Source organism: Vipera berus (genome assembly GCF_964194415.1).
Source record: "Vipera berus genome assembly, chromosome: 3".
Classification (NCBI taxonomy): Eukaryota; Metazoa; Chordata; class Lepidosauria; order Squamata; family Viperidae; genus Vipera; species Vipera berus.
The window spans coordinates 207,751,251-207,768,579 of record NC_138204.1 but is presented as its reverse complement, the minus strand read 5'-3'; the positions used below and the strand labels follow the sequence as shown (position 1 = coordinate 207,768,579).

The window sequence follows — 17,329 nt, the reverse complement described above, 5'->3', positions numbered from 1 at the left end:
AGAATAGAATAGAATAGAATAGAATAGAGCTGGATGGGACCTTGGAGGTCTTCTAGTCCAGCTCCCCACTCAAGCAGCAGAACCTATACCATCTCAAACAAGTGACTGGCTAGACTCTTCTTAAAAATCTCCAGTGATGGGGCGCCCATGATGTCTGAAGGCAAGATGTTCCACTGATTAATTGTCCTCACTGTCAGGAAGTTTCTCCTTAATTCTAGGTTGCTTCTCTCTTTGTTCAGTTCCCAACCATTGTTTCTTGTCCTGCCCTCTGGTGCTTTGGAGAATAACGTGACCCCCCTCTTCTTTGTGGCAGCCCCACAAATACCGGAATACTGCTATTATCTCTCCCCTATTTCTTCTTTTCTTTAGACTAGCCAAATCCAAGTCCTGCAACGGTTCTTCGTATGTTGTAGTCTCCAGGCCTTTGATCATCTTAGTTGCTCTTCACTGATTTTTTCCAAACTCTCAATATCTTTTTTGTGATATGGTGACCAAACTTGGCTTTTCTAAGGAGTCGCCATTTTATCCATTTTATCCATAGCAGGATAAAAAAATAAATAACATAGCAAATCTGCAGATTTTGAAATACTGATAAACGTAGGATTAAAGACACAAGGTGTGGCCCAGAATGGGGAACCGTATGTCTACATGTTCCTGCCAGCCATGTAGAGTTTTATAAGGTAGGAAGTCAGCTCCCCCCCCCAGAGAAGGAAATATTAAAATGGGAAGAATATTATATTTCCTTAAAGGATCTTTAAAAGGCAGAAAAGCATGCCAGTTTTTCTTAATAGCCGCAAGTCTCCCTCCACCACGCAGAAACCAGCTCTGTAGAAATGCAGATATCATAATCCTTTCAGAAAGACTGGCACCTGGAAGCTTAGAGCTGATGGGATTAGAAAGACAAAGATCCCTAGAATCAACAATCCCTCACACCAAAAAAAAAATCCAACACAGGACATAGTCATCAGCCCCAGCCCCAGGGAAGCAGGATATGACCTTTGGGACATAATAGGATTAACCCACTACCATCAGAATACCAGAAAGGCACACTCAGACTCAGGTCAAAGTTCATGCCACAGAAACAACAAAAGCTCAAGATGTGGTCAGTTTTTTCCAGAGCCATCTTTCTGTCTGGCTCTCCTCTTCAATAAACTACAACCTTCTTTCTAAAGCAGTGGCCATGTTGTTTATCCCCGGCTTGGACTGGACCCTGATGAAGATCTTTCTTTCAACAATGGCTCACAACCAACACCTTGAATTGGACCTGGAAGCAAACTGACACCCATAGCAGCTCGCAGAGCAGAGATGTTACACGCACCATCCTTGGAGTATCCAAGATTGCTCATGCAGCTGCATTCTGTACCAACTGAGGCTTCCAGATACTTTTCAAGGGTAACCCCATGTAGAGCATGTTGCAATAACCCAAACGGGAGATGACCAGGGAGTGAGTAACTTGCTTACTTACTCACTCACTTACCTCCAGCAAGCACTTGGTCTCCAATTCTGACTGTGTATTGGCTCTGTCCTTCACTGTACTTTGCACGTTGACATATGTCACCTTGTCGACGGGTTGAGCTGCCATCCCAGTCATTAAGGTTGCAAACCAATGCGCTTGGAGAACTCAGCAGACTACAAGCAATACTGCCTGAATGCAAGGAGGAAAAGATTGTCAGGGTTCAGTTCTGCTTCCTTTGTTACTGAATCTAATAATAGTTTGATCTTGGGAGCGAAAACTTGGAGATGTGTTCAGTTGGCCTTTTCAGTCATTCTGCTCTAGACGTCTTGCTTTGTCCTTCTCAGGAAGTATAAAAGAACTAAGTCCATTCAATTCCTCTTGGAAACTGCTTGAGAAGACACAGGAAACCCTAACTCTTCGGGAATATCCTCCGTATCACAAATTAGATCTACAACTTCAGCAGGGTCCAAGGGAAGCAAAGACTGAAATATTGCACAGTTACATGGTCAGTCCAAGGAGTGTCAAAAAAAGAGAGAGATGCCCCTAGGTATATACCTCACACAACAGAGGAATTGAATCACAATTTGACCTACAATTTCAACCAGTGCAATGGAAACAGAGACTGAAACGTTGTGTAGCTACTGTACATGGTCAATCCAAGGAGTGTCAAAAAGAGAGAGAGATGCCCCTAGGTATATACCTCACACAACAGAGGAATTGAATCACAATTTGACCTACAATTTCAACCAGTGCAATGGAAACAGAGACTGAAACGTTGTGTAGCTACTGTACATGGTCAATCCAAGGAGTGTCAAAAAAAGAGAGAGATGCCCCTAGGAACATGCTCTCTATCATAGAATAGATCTACAACTTCAGCACAGTCCAAGAGAAGCAAAGTCTAAAATATTGTGCATTTCCAAGGAATGAAAAAAGAAATTCCCAAAAGTTACACATACCTCACACTCTAGTGATTCTCACTTCCCTTTGTGCATTTCACCACAGCTCTGCTATAATCATGAATGGTCTGGCAAACTTGTCTATGGGTAAATGGAGCAAAGTACTGTCCATTCGTCCCTTATATGAGCTTCTGAACTTGATTCTGAAATCATGTATCTGTATATATTTTTAATTCAGCCATTTGACTGGAAGGGTATTTTATTTTTCAAAAACGTTTTTACTTTCTTCAACTTACATCCTGCCTTTTCTATAATGAAGTCAAGGCAGCTAGCTTGGTCCTTCTTCCACCACTTTTCAACCTCACAACAACGCTGAGAAATTCAGCAGTAAGTTGAAGATTGGCCTAAGATCACCTAGTTGCAGGGGTGGGATTCAGCCAGTTTGCACCACTTTGGCAGAACCAGGAGCTAATTTTTCGTTGCCCAGGCCCAGAATGGACTTCCAGGAGCGGCATCCACACAGAGAACCGGTTGTTCACCTATTTGAATCCCACCACTGCCCATTTTCAAAGACGTTTTCAAAGTCACTGACATGTTTATAAACATTTAAAGAACAACAAGAACAAATTCTAATGGAGGAAGAAACTGCAATTATTCTTCTTTTTTCCCCAATTACTCTTACATTCCACAGAGTTTGCACACAACTTCCTGAATTACAAGCTATAACATTTGCAAGCCTAAGCATTATCATCGGCTCATAAATTGTCCTAGCAAGCTAGACTGTCTTAAAATTAATCACACAAAACTTTATCATCTACATCGTATGATAAACAAAATGAGATTTCTGCTCTAGTGGGCTTATTCCTTAGTGCATGGCGTGAAAGGAAGGGCGACCTTCTTATCCATAGCTGTAGCCTAAACCATTACCTCCGTCTAGTATGAGCTGGCTTAAGATAAAGCCATCACAGCAAGCATCTTGGTGGCAGGCTTGGCGGCAGAAGAGATGAACATCTGTTAAAGATGTACCAGATGCTGATACAACCAAGATGCTGTAAACGCCAGAAACAACATCCTGGAAATCAGTCTTTTTGAATCTCTTGACTCCCACTGTAGTAAATTCTTGTCCTGGAAACAAAAGGACAACTGTTTCTAATAGTCTACTCCCTCGGTTGGAACGAGTTTTGTGAGAATGTCCATGACACTCTGTCAACATTCCAGAAATCCTTTTTTTAAAAAGTTACTCGCTGCTGGTTTCGAGGCGAGCTAGAACTTTTTGACTGCTCTCTGTTAAACAGGGAGTCCTCAGGTTATGACTGCAATGGAGCCTTGCCCATCGTGGTCGCAGCTTGTGATGATTGCAAGGGCAATCACTTTTTCGAGGCCCTCATTACTTTGAGCCTTTGTTAAATGAATGGCAGCAAGCTGAGGACTACTTAAACTGATATTGTTACTGGTATGGCTCTGTAGGCTTCCTTGCTTTAATGAATTCATTTTTAACCATTGATCTGTTTTCACAAATTTACATCAGCAGCAGCAAACATAGCGAAGCAGTGAATTGGGTGATGAGCAGGGGGGTGGCCAGCTTCAGAGGATCCCCTAAGGTAGGAAAACCTTGGCTCTTTTATGACTCGTGGACTTCAACTCCCAGAATTCCTGAGCCAGCATGGCTCAGCTTGGAAACCTTTCCCTTTCCCCTCAGCATGGCTGGCTCAGGAATTCTGGGAGTTGAAGTCCACGAGTCATAAAAGAGCCAAGGTTGCCTACCCCTGCCCTAGTGTATGTCCAAACCCCACCAATGTCTTGTGGACCTCAACCTGAGCATCACAGCTTGCACCACTTCGGCAGAACTGGTAGCTAAGTTTTTGTTGCCCAGGCCCAGAATGGACTTCCGGAAGTGGAATCCACACAGAGAACCGGTTGTTCACATAACTGAATCCCACCACTGTCTAAAACATAAAATTGTTGGGGGTTCTCTCTTGCATAGAGTCTGAGAGTAATTAAAGCTCTTCTGTACATACCTTTTTTCAGATATACGTTCAACGAATCTTTCTTATCTGGGCTTCTCACTTTAATTAGGCATCTGAGACTGGCAATGCTGGTGGTGAGAGAATTATCCCAAGCACCATGAACCTAAGACAAAGAAATATTCAGAGAAAGCTGATTTGTAGTAGATGAGGTTGGCTGCAGGATGGCAGAGAAGAACAACAAAGATGAAAAAGGATCTGGAGGCTAAATCGTATGACTAACGTTTGAGGGAGTTAGGTATGTCTAGACCAGGGGTGTCAAATTCACAACATCATGTGACATGTCACGACGTATCATGACTTCTTTTTCCATTGCCGGCAATGGGGTGGACACAGTTTCAGCATGATGCATCCAGCCCGCAGGCCAGTAGTTTGACACCCCTGGTCTAGATTATTGAAGAGAGGGAGACATGATAACTGTCTTCCAGTGCTTGAGGGGCTGTCACAGAGAAGAGGGGTTTGACTTAATCTCCAAAGCACCTGAGGGCAGAACAAGAAGCAATGGGTGAAATCTGGTTAAAGTGACATCCAACCTAGAAATAAGGAGAAATTTCCTGACAGTGACAACAATGAATCAATGGAACAACTTTCCTTCAGGAGTTGTGAGTGCTCCATCACTGAAGGTTTTCAAAAATAGACTGGACAACCATTTGACCTGGATGGTATAAGATCTCCTGCTTTGAGCAGAGAGGGCTGGACAAGAAGACCTCCGAGGTCCCTTCCAGTCCTATGATTCGATGTTCTACATTACAGTGTCATACTTGTACATGGAATATAAAATCCACTGGCAGGGTTAATAATAATAATAATAATAATAATAATAATAATAATAATAATAATAATAATAATAATAAGAAGAAGAAGAAGAAGAAGAAGAAGAAGAAGAAGAAGAAGAAGAAGAAGAAGAAGAAGAAGAAGAAGAAGAAGAAGAAGAAGAAGAAGAAGAAGAAGAAGAAGAAGAAGTTGGAAGGGACCTTGGAGGTCATCTAATCCAACCCCCTACTCAGACAGGAAACCCTATACCATTACAGGCAAATGGCTGTCCAGTCTCTTCTTAAAAACTTCCAGTGTTGGAGCATTCAACACTTCTGGAGGCAGGTTGTTCCACTGGATAATTGTTCTAACTGTCAGGAAGTTTCTCCTTAGTTCTAGGTTGCTTCTCTCCTTGACTAGTTTCCATCCGTTAAGATTAAGTCCTCGATCTTAAAATGCCTTCTTAATGCTATTGTTTTTCAGCTTTCAACCTCTTAATGGGCCCCCAGTTGATGGATCTCAAAGCACGCTTAAAGGGAGAAGGTGTCACCTTTACTTCCCTATCTTGTCATCATAGAACACATGTACGTAGTTACCAGTCCAGAAGTAGAGCAGTTATAATTGCTCTCCCGAGCACTGTAGAGCACACACAATGTTTCCAAGCCCAGGGCTGACAGGGTGAGAAATCCACAGGACTCATCCTCCTCGCACTCTGTAAACAACAAAAGACGTTTCACATGAGCTCTGGAATCAATGCCAATGTCTTTGCTTGAGCAATGAATGCAACCAGCAGTAAACACACTGGTCTTCTTTTAGATAAGGTCCTCTGTTTAAAGGACAGCACTTGGCTTTGTATCTTGATCCTCTACAACAGGGGGTCTTCAAACTTGGCAACTTTAAGACTTGTGGACTTCAACTCCCAGAATTCCTCAGCCAGCCTGGGCTGGCTGAGGAATTCTGGGAGTTGAAGTCCACAAGTCTTAAAGTTGCCAAGTTTGAAGACCCCTGCTTTACAACGTAGGACAGATAGCAGTCTATACTCTGAGGCCTGGTGTGCCATAAACATTGAAGGAAATACATTGCTGCATTGGATAGCAACCACTGACAGCAATAGAGAAGAATATTTGTAACTCAGGGTTGACCTCCACTCCCTTCTAGCATAGATGATGTTACCTAGTAAGGTAATGAAACGTCTGCAAGAAAACCACCAAGCTCAGAGATCCCCAAGGACCTCCCAACCACTAATATAGTAGCTTTAACCTGTATGACATTTAACACAGATGACATTATGACCTGCAATGCATTGCTGAAGGGTGTTCATAGGCGTTCCTTGGAGTGTTTTAGTTCCAATTGTTTCTGATTCTTCCGTGGTGAAGGTAAGTTTGGAAGCAGGGACCTTCTCAAAGCGCCTGAGGACTGAAATGAAATAGAGGGTTGGGATGACGTAGGCTTGGAAGGATACCCTGATAAAACTTTATGCTAAGGCTGGTGGAGAACCTAGCTTGCCATTTTTTCCTTACCACTTTTCATTCATTTGTATGAATGAGAAGGTCTTAGAATTTTATTTCCAAGGAGAAAGCCATTTTAAGGACCTTCTAACGGGAAGAATGTGGTGGAATTATTGGCAAACCATTGGAAATATCCTCTCATGCATCATACAATTCAGGTAGTCTTCGACTAACGCCCACAATTGAGCCCAAAGTTTCAGTTGCTAAGTGAAACATTTGTTAAGTGATTTTTGCCCCGTTTTACAACCTTTGTTGCCCTAGTTGTTAAGTGAACCACTGCAGTTGTTAAGTTAGTAACATGGTTGCCAACTTCAAACAGTCACTAAATGAACTGCTGTAAATCGAGGACCACCTGGGATTTAACTAGCAGAATTGTCTATACAGGGTTCCTGGCTTCTCTTGTTTCCATGAAATCTCTTTTTTCAGTCTTGCAAGATTGATGTTAGCTGTTCCAGAGCAAGGCTACAAATTCCTTGTGCTCTGGGAGAAATAGACAAACAGAAATGTTGTCCTCATCTCCTTCCCTTAGACCAGGGGTAGGCAACCTTAGCTCTTTTATGACTTGTGGACTTCAACTCCCAGAATTCCTGAGCCAGCATGGCTCAGCTTGGAAACCTCTCCCTTTCCCCTTAGCATGGCTGGCTCAGGAATTCTGGGAGTTGAAGTCCACGAGTCATAAAAGAGCCGAGGTTGCCTACCCCTGCCTTAGACTCACACTCATATTTACACACACACAGACACACACACACACACACACACACACACACACACACACACACACAGAGAGAGAGAGAGAGAGAGAGAGAGAGAGAGAGAGAGAGAGAGAGAGAGAGAGAGAGAGAGAGAGAGAGAGAGAGAGAGAGAGAGAGATCACCCTGTCAACAAAAGTGCATATAGTCAAGGCTATGGTCTTCCCAGTTGCAATGTATGGCAGTGAAAGTTGGACCATAAGAAAGACTGAGCACCAAAGAATTGAGGCCTTTGAACTACGGTGCTAGAGAAGACTCCTGCGAATCCCTTGGACTGCAAGACAATCAAACTGGTCGGTCCTAAAGGAGATCAACCCTGACTGCTCTTTAGAAGGCCAGATCCTTAAGTTGAAACTCAAATACTTTGGCCCCCTAATGAGAAGGACTCACTGGAGAAGAGCCTAATGCTGGGAAAGATTGAGGGCAAGAGTGGAAGGGGACAACAGAGAATGAAGTTATACAAGCTGCCTATGATTCTAAAGTTGTGATTGCTGATCAAGAAGTTTTGGTTCTAAAAGAAATTCCTCCAAAGATTTTAAGGAGAAGGAAGGATTTTACATTTCTTGTGCAAGAGCTCAAACAACGAGATATAAGGTTCAGATGGGAGATCCCAGTTGGGTTGATGGTGATGCACGAAGGTAAAAGGTACCGTTTGGTTACTGTGATGCAGGCGCGTGATTTTTACAATAACGTTTTAAAAGCAACCCCATTATTACTTTTGGAAGCTGCAAAGAGATCTGGAGAAGGAGAACATCAAGAGGCTGAAGATGGACAGACAGAGGAGAACGGTGCTGGAGGAGATCAAGCTACAACTTCTTTGGATGATCTTAGAGAGCAGAGGGTGACGCGTGCTGCTTTAAAACGATTAAAAAATAAAAAATAAAAGAACAAGATCAGCAGAAGTCTATGGAACTTTCACAACGTACTTATAGCCAAGCAGTGGGAGGAGCACGGCCTAAAAAAGATAGTCCTATCAGAGCAGTGCTCCAAGAGCTTTGGGATGATATGCATGACAACTAAATTTTTAACTTGGAACGTTAATGGACTAAATTCACCACAGAAGAGGCAGAAAGTTTTTCAATATTTAAAACAATTCAAGATAGATGTTATATGTTTGTAAGAAACGTATATTAGGGTTGTGGATCAAAAGTATTTACTGAACTCAAGGTTGGGTACGCGATCTGTTGCTTCTGCAATGAATAAGAAAAATGGAGTGCTTGTTTATGTTAAAAGTGCTTTAACAGCAGACTTAATTGAAGCAGATAAGCATGGAAGATACGTTATGATAGAGCTGCTGCTAGAAGGCAAAAAGACGCTTTCAGTTGGATTATATGCTCCTAATTAACAACAAGCTGACTTTTTTAGTTTACTTTATACAAAGCTTACCCAGTTGGATTATAAATCTGTTATTTTTATGGGGGATTGGAATGGTGTTTTGGATGTACAGATGGACAAGGCTGGAGCTTTTAAGCGCGTCCCAAGTCATGCTAGATTGCCTAAATCCTTTTTTTGAAATGAAGATTTTATATTAATAGTGTTTGTAGTTATTCTATATGAGCTAGAGAGTGATAGATTTTAGAGTTTACGGTTGTTAGCATGTGGTTGTTTATGATTCTTTTTTTTTGTTTTTTATACCTTGTACTTAGCTCTGGGAAGTGGGGGGGGAGGGGGGGAGGGGTAAGGAGGGAGGGATAGGGGAGGGGTAGGGGGTTTTGTTAAAGATAAAATGTATGATAAAACTTTTTAATAAAAAAAAAATACTTTGGCCCCCTAATGAGAAGGACTCACTGGAGAAGAGCCTAATGCTGGGAAAGATTGAGGGCAAGAGTGGAAGGGGACAACAGAGAATGAGGTGGCTGGATGGAGTCACTGAAGCAGGAGGCGTGAGCTTAAATGGACTCCAGAACATGGTAGAGGACAGGAAGGCCTGGAGGAATGTTGTCCTTGGGGTCACGATGGGTCGGACACAACTTCACAGCTAACAACAACAGAGAGAGAGAGAGAGAGAGAGAGAGAGAGAGAGAGAGAGAGAGAGAGAGAGAGAGAGAGAGAGAGAGAGAGAGAGAGAGAGAGAGAGAGAGAGAGAGAGAGAGAGAGAGAGAGAGAGAGAGAGGGAGAGAGAGAGAGAGAGAGAGATAATATGTGGAGGACTTCAAGTGATGCAAACCGAAGCAAAAGAGTTGCTACTCTAACCCTCAGTACCGCTACAAGGTCAATTAAGGATAAAAACTACAGGTAAAGATGGCAATTAAGAGTGCTATTACAACTGAAGACTCTTATTATGCTAACCACTATTATTTTGAAAACAGATTTATCTTTTTTCCCTGGGATACATGATAGCTTAACGAATAAGGCACCTCAAGTACACTTTTGTAACTGCACCCCAGCAATGCCCCCCCCCAAGGAATGTGTCTCCTCTTACAACCTGTTTGAAATGAACGCCAATCATTGCATTAGGGATTAGCTTAAGAGACCAAAAGGATTATGGAGAGAAGATGAAACACTGTCCAATTATTTCTTGCTAAAACAATTAAGGCCGATTATAGCTTAGCCCAAAAGGAGTACTCAGCTTTCCAAATGTGATAGTCCTAATTTGTAAGAAGGGAGGGAGGGAGGGAGGGAGGAGGAAAGAAGGAAAACAAGACAGTTCACCTCGAGGCACATTCTTGGATTCATGGATGCACCTCATTTTGTTGAAGTTGTCCATGGAGATTCTCAATCATCCAGGTCATGGTTGACCTGAAGGTGCTTTTTCCAAAAGACAACTGAATGCCTAGGTTTCTTTCCTTGAAAATGTTTCACTTCTCATCCAAGAAGCTTCTTGGATGAGAAGTAAAATGTGGTGGTTTTTTTAAAATCAAATGGGGGGGAAAAACTGGACCAGAAAATCCAGTTGCCTTTTGGAAAAGCACCATTGGGTTATGTCAAAGTTCTACTTCCATGGCGGAGGCTTATGACCAATCTACTCACCCGAACACTGGGAATCTGTCAAAGGAGCACCTGTCTCTGTCCAGTCTAATCTCTTTCCATTGCTGTCAACACAAAATGACTTTTGGGTGGAAGGATCTTGGTAAGAAGGTAAATACTGGCCATTTTTATCACACCGTTCAGCTTGTCCGTTCCTCTGGCAATCGGTAATACCTATCGGATGGGCACAGAATAAAAAAGTTTGGTGCGACAGAATTCCATTTGATAGAAAATATTTGTAGCTCAGGGTTGAGCAGAAGAATCCTTGGTGCTCTCTGAACTTGCTTGTTTTCTTGCAGATGTTTCATTACCCAAACTAGGTCACATCATCCAGGGCTACGGATGTTACCTAGTTTGATAATGAAACATCTGCAAGGAAACAACCAAGTTCAAAGACCATCAAGGATTGCAGAAGTCCATCCCTTTGTGATTCTCTAGCCCAGGGGTAGGCAACCTTGGCTCTTTTATGACTCATGGACTTCAACTCCCAGAATTCCTAAGCCAGCCATGCTGATGGGGAAAGAGAGAGGTTTCCAAGCTGAGCCATGCTGGCTCAGGAATTCTGGGAGTTGAAGTCCATGAATCATAAAAGAGCCAAGGTTGCCTACCCCTACGCTAGCCAAAGAGCTTACTGAATGAGTCAGACCTTAAGTTGGAATTTCGGTCACCTAATTTTCAATGAATGCTTACTTCACTGGGCTAGGTGTGAATGCTGTGCAAAACTACTATATACGGTGAATTTTTAGCTTTGGCTTAGCGTAATGTGCAAATATTATATACGCAACTAATATACCTTACTCAAAAAGCCATAGTTAAAGCAAACATTTACAAACCCAGATACAATCCAGAATTCTACCATCTTCCCTTCCCATTTGTTGACCCAGCCATATCCTAAACAGGTGCTATGAGCATTGTTCAGGATACCATAATCTAACCTATAATGTTTTTTGTCTTATATTGTGTAATCCCACCCATTCTGCTTCTTAAACCAGGACTTATGACTTAGCGTTACATGAGAACTCAGATAACTATAGCTTATTTAACCAACCTGGCTAATTGTGGTTTATCCAATAACCAGTCCTTGGTTCAGGCACGAATGGATAAGGGAAACCTTTACCTTTCTTTACTTTATGAAACTACTGGAAACCATTATGTAGAACATAAAATAATGGGATTGGAAGGGACCTTGGAGGTCTTCTAGTCCAACCCCCTGCTTGAGCAGGAGAGCCTGTATCATGCTGGACAAAATGACTGTCCAGTCAGTTTCTGAAAACCTCCAGTGAAGGGGCACCTGTTGTGTACTGGGTTTCTTGCAAGTAGGAGGCGAGAGGAGAGGGTTCAAACAGGAACATTGCTTGATTGTGGAACAGGAACAGAACTGACAACAGAGGCTTCTACGCAGCTAATTATACGATTGGCCACTAGGCAGCGGCCAATAGCTTTGAAGGAACCTATTCCCGCCCCAGAGCCAACCAATGATCAACCTGGAGACTGCATGTCTGGGCAGCCGACAACCATTACATAGACACCCTAATTAGGCAATCTCAAGCAGCATTCAAAGACAGGTGAAAACAGTTCAAGTAAAAGGCCCAATACATTACACCACCCACAACAATATCAAATGTAAAGTACATTGTGCATTTTCCTAAGAGTCTTACAGTGATCTTCTCTGAAAGCTCCAGTAGAGATGGTAAATTTCCCAAGAGGACATTTCACACAGAAGTTACTTCCTGCTTGGTCTTGATAGAAACCAGAAGGACACGGAGTGCACTTCTCATTCTGAAAAGAAGAACCTGGAGGACAGAGCGCTGCAAATGAAGGAAAGGCTTATTACTCTGTGGAATTCAGATTCATTTTGAATTTTTCCAGGAGAGAGAGAAGGAGAGAGAGAGAGAGAAGGAGAGAAAGAGAAAGAAAGAGAGAGAGATGTGCACGTATATTTGTCCAATGGAACTAAACTGTTACTTCAAATTATCTCTAGATCAAAATACTGACAAATAAGGTTTCCATTTCAGCCAGTAAGCACATTTAACGAGATTTAACTAAATCTGCTATTAAAAATGACCTAGGTACAGAGTGGAGGTAACTAATGTCAACCCATTATATTCCCTTAAATTGCTCAGTGAAGCAAGAATATATTGAGCTTTTCAGCAAAAATCTGAAATAGATTTATCTCTTCACCCAATTAAAAATAGTGGCATACTAGGGTAGACACCTTGTATTTGCTTAGTCTTTTACATATATCTAAATGAAGATCCTTCCTTTATCTATAAGCCATCTGGAGCCACCTATGTGTGAGCTGGGCAGCCTTATAAATTTGTTTAATAAAATAAAAACAGATAAAATAATTTCTTCTTGTCTTAAGAGGGACTTTCAGTAAGACTAAGCTGAAACCAAAACCCTTTGCTTTCCAAGTAACAAATTAAAAGCAGACATCACTACCCAAGTGATTGTCGGGCTCCAAAGACCAGGCCCATACAAGAAGGTCTAATTAAACTGATTTATTGCTACACAGGAATCTTCTCAACTAACTAGGTTAGTACCTGCTTAAAATTAGATAAGGCCCAATGGAATTCAAGGGAGGTTGAACTATTTCACTTGTGGCTACCTAGGAATTCTAGGCCGATCCCTCTTTTAACTCCACCCCCCAGGTTCTGCCACTCCTTACCCTACATTGATACATACCACATCCTTGAGAATTTGGTATCACTTTTCCAGTAGTTAAGACTTTGTGGAAACCACTCTCGCATCCCAAGGAAACTTTAGGAGACATGCCAGAATCTCCTCTTCCAGGAGAACGGATAGAAGTGTCTGCTTGGAATTGCTTGTTGTCCAAGTGGAGGATAAAACCACCAGTCTTGATCAGCTCTTCAAAACGTCCAAGGAGATTCTCACCAACCATGGCTTTCTCTATCAGTAAATGATAGAAATCAGGCAACTAAGGTAGAAGTATTCCAGTGGGAAAATACTGACAGATACATCCTAGGAGCACCTTCCATTGAAACGAGTGGATAATTCAAGGATAAGAGACCCACTCTAAGGACTTAGTACTTTGATGATTAGACTTGATACTTATTCAAGGTGGCATAAGGCATTCCATTTGGAGCAGACCCAACAGAAAGGTCTTCTGGGCATGCATGAATAAATCAAGAAGATTGACATTAAACCAACAACCAAGAAGCCAGCAATACCCCAGTCAAGGAATTACCAACTCAAACAAACAAGCTAGCAGAGAGAGACAGAGAGAGAGAGAAACTGAGTGATCCTTAAAAATTGCACTTCTCTGAATCTTTGAAACTATGAATTTAAAAGAATATGTCAGAAAAAGTGTCCAGATAGATATTATACATTAGTGAAAATACTGTTTAAGTGTTGAATTATATTAAAGACTATCACTCACAAAGTGTCTGTGTGATGGAAAAATGCAAGTCTCAGGAAAATATGTACCAAGAGCTATGTGAATGTCTGTGGGGATATGAAAATACCATGAACTGAATTTGAAGACTGGAAAAATTGGGAAATGAAAGGACAAATTTGGTTTCATGTCCAATTTTTCCCCCAATCTTCCAAATTCTGTTCATGAGCAACTCCTATTTTTCAAAAATAGAAATAAAATAAAGCTCAAATGACAGTTTCTTCAGCTGATGCCTGCCTATTCTGACAGATTTTTCCAATCAATTTTCTTGAAATTGGTCCATCATGTGCTCCTAAAGGCTTGGGATCATAAACCCTGTAGGCTGTACAATTTTATCACAAAAAAACCCCTTGCTCTGTTATTTCTCTCTAGTGCAAACATCTCTCTCTCTCTCTCTCTCTCTCTCTCTCTCTCTCTCTCTCTCTCTCTCACACACACACACACACACACACACACACTCACACACACACATTATATATATATATATATATATATATATATATATATATATATATATATATATATATATATATATATATATATATATATAGCAGATGATACCACTCTAATGGCAGAAAGTGAAGAAGAACTAAAGAGCCTCTTGTTGCGGGTGAAGAAGGAGAGTGCAAAACTTGGGTTGAAACTTAACATTAAGAAAACCAAGATCATGGCATCTGGCCCTCTCAATTCCTGGCAAATAGATGGGGAAGAAATGGAGGTAGTGACAGATTTTATTTTCCTGGGCTCCAAGATCACTGCAGATGGGGACTGTAGCCAAGAAATTAAAAGACGCTTGCTCCTTGGGAGGAAAGCCATGGCAAATCTAGACAGCACACTAAAAAGCAGAGACATCACCCTGTCAACAAAAGTGCGTATAGTCAAGGCTATGGTCTTCCCAGTTGCAATGTATGGCTGTGAAAGTTGGACCATAAGAAAGGCTGAGCGCCAAAGAATTGAGGCCTTTGAACTATGGTGCTGGAGAAGACTCCTGCGAGTCCCTTGGACTGCAAGGCGATCAAACCGGTCAGTCCTAGAGGAGATCAATCCTGACTGCTCTTTAGAAGGCCAGATCCTGAAGCTAAAACTCAAATACTTTGGCCACCTAATGAGAAGGAAGGACTCACTGGAGAAGAGCCTAATGCTGGGAAAGATCGAGGGCAATAGAAGAAGGGGACGACAGAGAATGAGGTGGCTGGATGGAGTCACTGAAGCAGTAGGCGTGAGCTTAAATGGACTCCAGAAGATGGTAGAGGACAGGAAGGCCTGGAGGAATGTTGTCCATAGGGTCGCGATGGGTCGGACACGACTTCGCAGTTAACAACAACAATATATATATATATATATATATATATGTGTGTGTGTGTGTGTGTGTGTGTGTGTGTGTGTGTGTGTGTGTGTAAATTTTAAATTGCTAACAAAGAATTAAGGGAGACTGATATGCATTTCAAACTTATTAGTTTTCATGGCTGACTGATGAAAACTAATAAGTTTGAAATGCATATCAGTCTCCCTTAATTCTTTGTTAGCAATTTAAAATTTACACAAATATGAGCTGTCACCGGTGTCACTACTACCTGTCGATGGCCTTCAGGTTAGGCTGAAACAGGAAATAAAGATTTGTCCCATGTTTGGGGCCTAGCAAGGTAATCTAAAATAGTTAACAAGCATTTGACACATATCTCCCCTTGCTTCTCAGCTAACAAAGTGAGAGAGAGCCTGTGGCCTAGAGGTGAAAACAACTGCCTAATGTGCAATCAGCCCAGGTTCGAATCTCAGAAGGGTATGGCTGACTGATGAAAACTAATAAGTTTGAAATGCATATCAGTCTCCCTTAATTCTTTGTTAGCAATTTAAAATTTACACAAATATGAGCTGTCACTGGTGTGACTACTGCCTGTCGATGGCCTTCAGGTTAGGCTGAAACAGGAAATAAAGATTTGTCCCATGTTTGGGGCCTAGCAAGGTAATCTAAAATAGTTAACAAGCACACATATATATATATACACACACACACACCCTTGAATTCCTTTTCAATTATCTTAAGGTAGCTTGTGCTTTTTTCAACATTTAAAGATTATCTGTGCTGGTTTATAATATAACCCTACCACAGTTCTTAACAGTTATTGAATAGATCTTAATTATTTCTTTGGTGATCCAAACAGCTTTCCTAGAGCAAAAAAAAATGCAATTTAGGCCTAATCTCATCTTCTCCTTTGATGGATACAAGTATTTCAGACATATGAGCAAGCAGAGAACTTCCCTCTTTGTAATCCATCCCAGATGCAAAGATATAGATACAAATAGATTTCAGAACTGGTGACCACATAACCATTCTTCTCACAGACAGTTTCTGGAGACGGTTACGATTTGGCCTTTCTTAGGATAATGACAGATCCATACAGTCAGAGTTTAGGAATTCCAAATTGGAAAATGGGAATGTGCAAGAGTATTGGAACTGAATGATTAATCTATTAATAGTAACTGCAACCTAACCCAAATCTTAGACAGTAATATTAATACATAAGAAATTCAAGCTTGACTTTCATGGGGGTGGGGGGATTGTTTAGTTTTCTTTTGAAGGGGCTTTTTAAGCCGGGGCAAAATAACAGAATTTCCAGGGTTTGAACCAGAAAACTCTTTCTTTCTTCCTTCCTTCCTTCTTTCCTTCCTTCCTTCCTTCCTTCCTTCCTCCCCCTCCTCTCTCCCTCCCTCCCTCCCTCCCTCCTTTTCTCAGTTGGTAAATTCCAGCTGTGACACAGCAAAGGATTAGATCCTCTTTGACAAATATATTTCAGTTATGATTCCAACTCAAAGCATAGTTAAATCACAGTTTGTCGTGGTGATGGTAGAGCTCCTGTGAACTCAAATGTTCAGCTCATTTCAAGGAATTAAAACAAAAAAAATATTTTTTTTGAATTTTCAAATCATTCATGGCAGGCCTTTTGATTAGATCTCCAGTACGCTGACAAATTTGAAGAGGATGAAGGCCAATCATATTTTAGTCACAACAGCCACATTACGCTAGAAATAATAAACTAACCAATGTCATATAAATCAGGAAGTGCAGTAGCTGGCACGTTTTTGAGCATGGCTTGCCACGTGATGTTCGCTCCCAGACGGTCAGCAGCTGCACATTGAACCAGGACAGCAGAATCTCCACAGACTGGAACAGACACCAAGTTCCCCAAAGTATTGACCTTAAAACGAAAGATCAGATTTTACTATTGTTGGTAGGAGTGGTGATTTGAATTCAACCAGAACTCTTGATTTAAGGATATGCTTAAACCAACATTTTATATTTATATTTTATCCTACTTTCTTCCCACAGCAAAAACCCTGTGAGGTGGATTGGGCTGAGAGAGCGTGATTGGCCCCAAGTCACCCAGCCAGTTTTCTTGCCAAGGGCGAGAGTAGAACTCATGGTCCAAAGTCACCCAGTCGGCTTTCATGCCTATGGCAGGATGAGAATTCATACTCTCCTGGTTTCTGTACTGATGCCTTTTAGTTACTAGAACAGGCGTCTTCAAACTTGGCCCTTTTATGACTTGTGGACTTCAACTC

The 17,329-nt window shown here is 41.5% G+C and overlaps 1 protein-coding gene across 1 annotated transcript in view; it reads right to left on the bottom strand.

Moving 5' to 3' along the window:
* Window positions 1-17,329, bottom strand: part of TG (thyroglobulin) — a 140,539-nt gene that overhangs the window by 94,231 nt on the left and 28,979 nt on the right. Inside the window, exons 16-24 of the mRNA XM_081323300.1 lie at window positions 16,809-16,965; window positions 13,039-13,263; window positions 12,012-12,161; window positions 10,357-10,527; window positions 6,423-6,545; window positions 5,726-5,841; window positions 4,371-4,482; window positions 3,280-3,477; window positions 1,478-1,645 (exon numbers count right to left, since the gene is read on the bottom strand). Coding sequence (XP_081179426.1) covers window positions 1,478-1,645; window positions 3,280-3,477; window positions 4,371-4,482; window positions 5,726-5,841; window positions 6,423-6,545; window positions 10,357-10,527; window positions 12,012-12,161; window positions 13,039-13,263; window positions 16,809-16,965 — 1,420 coding nt within the window. The remainder of the gene's footprint in view (window positions 1-1,477; window positions 1,646-3,279; window positions 3,478-4,370; window positions 4,483-5,725; window positions 5,842-6,422; window positions 6,546-10,356; window positions 10,528-12,011; window positions 12,162-13,038; window positions 13,264-16,808; window positions 16,966-17,329) is intronic.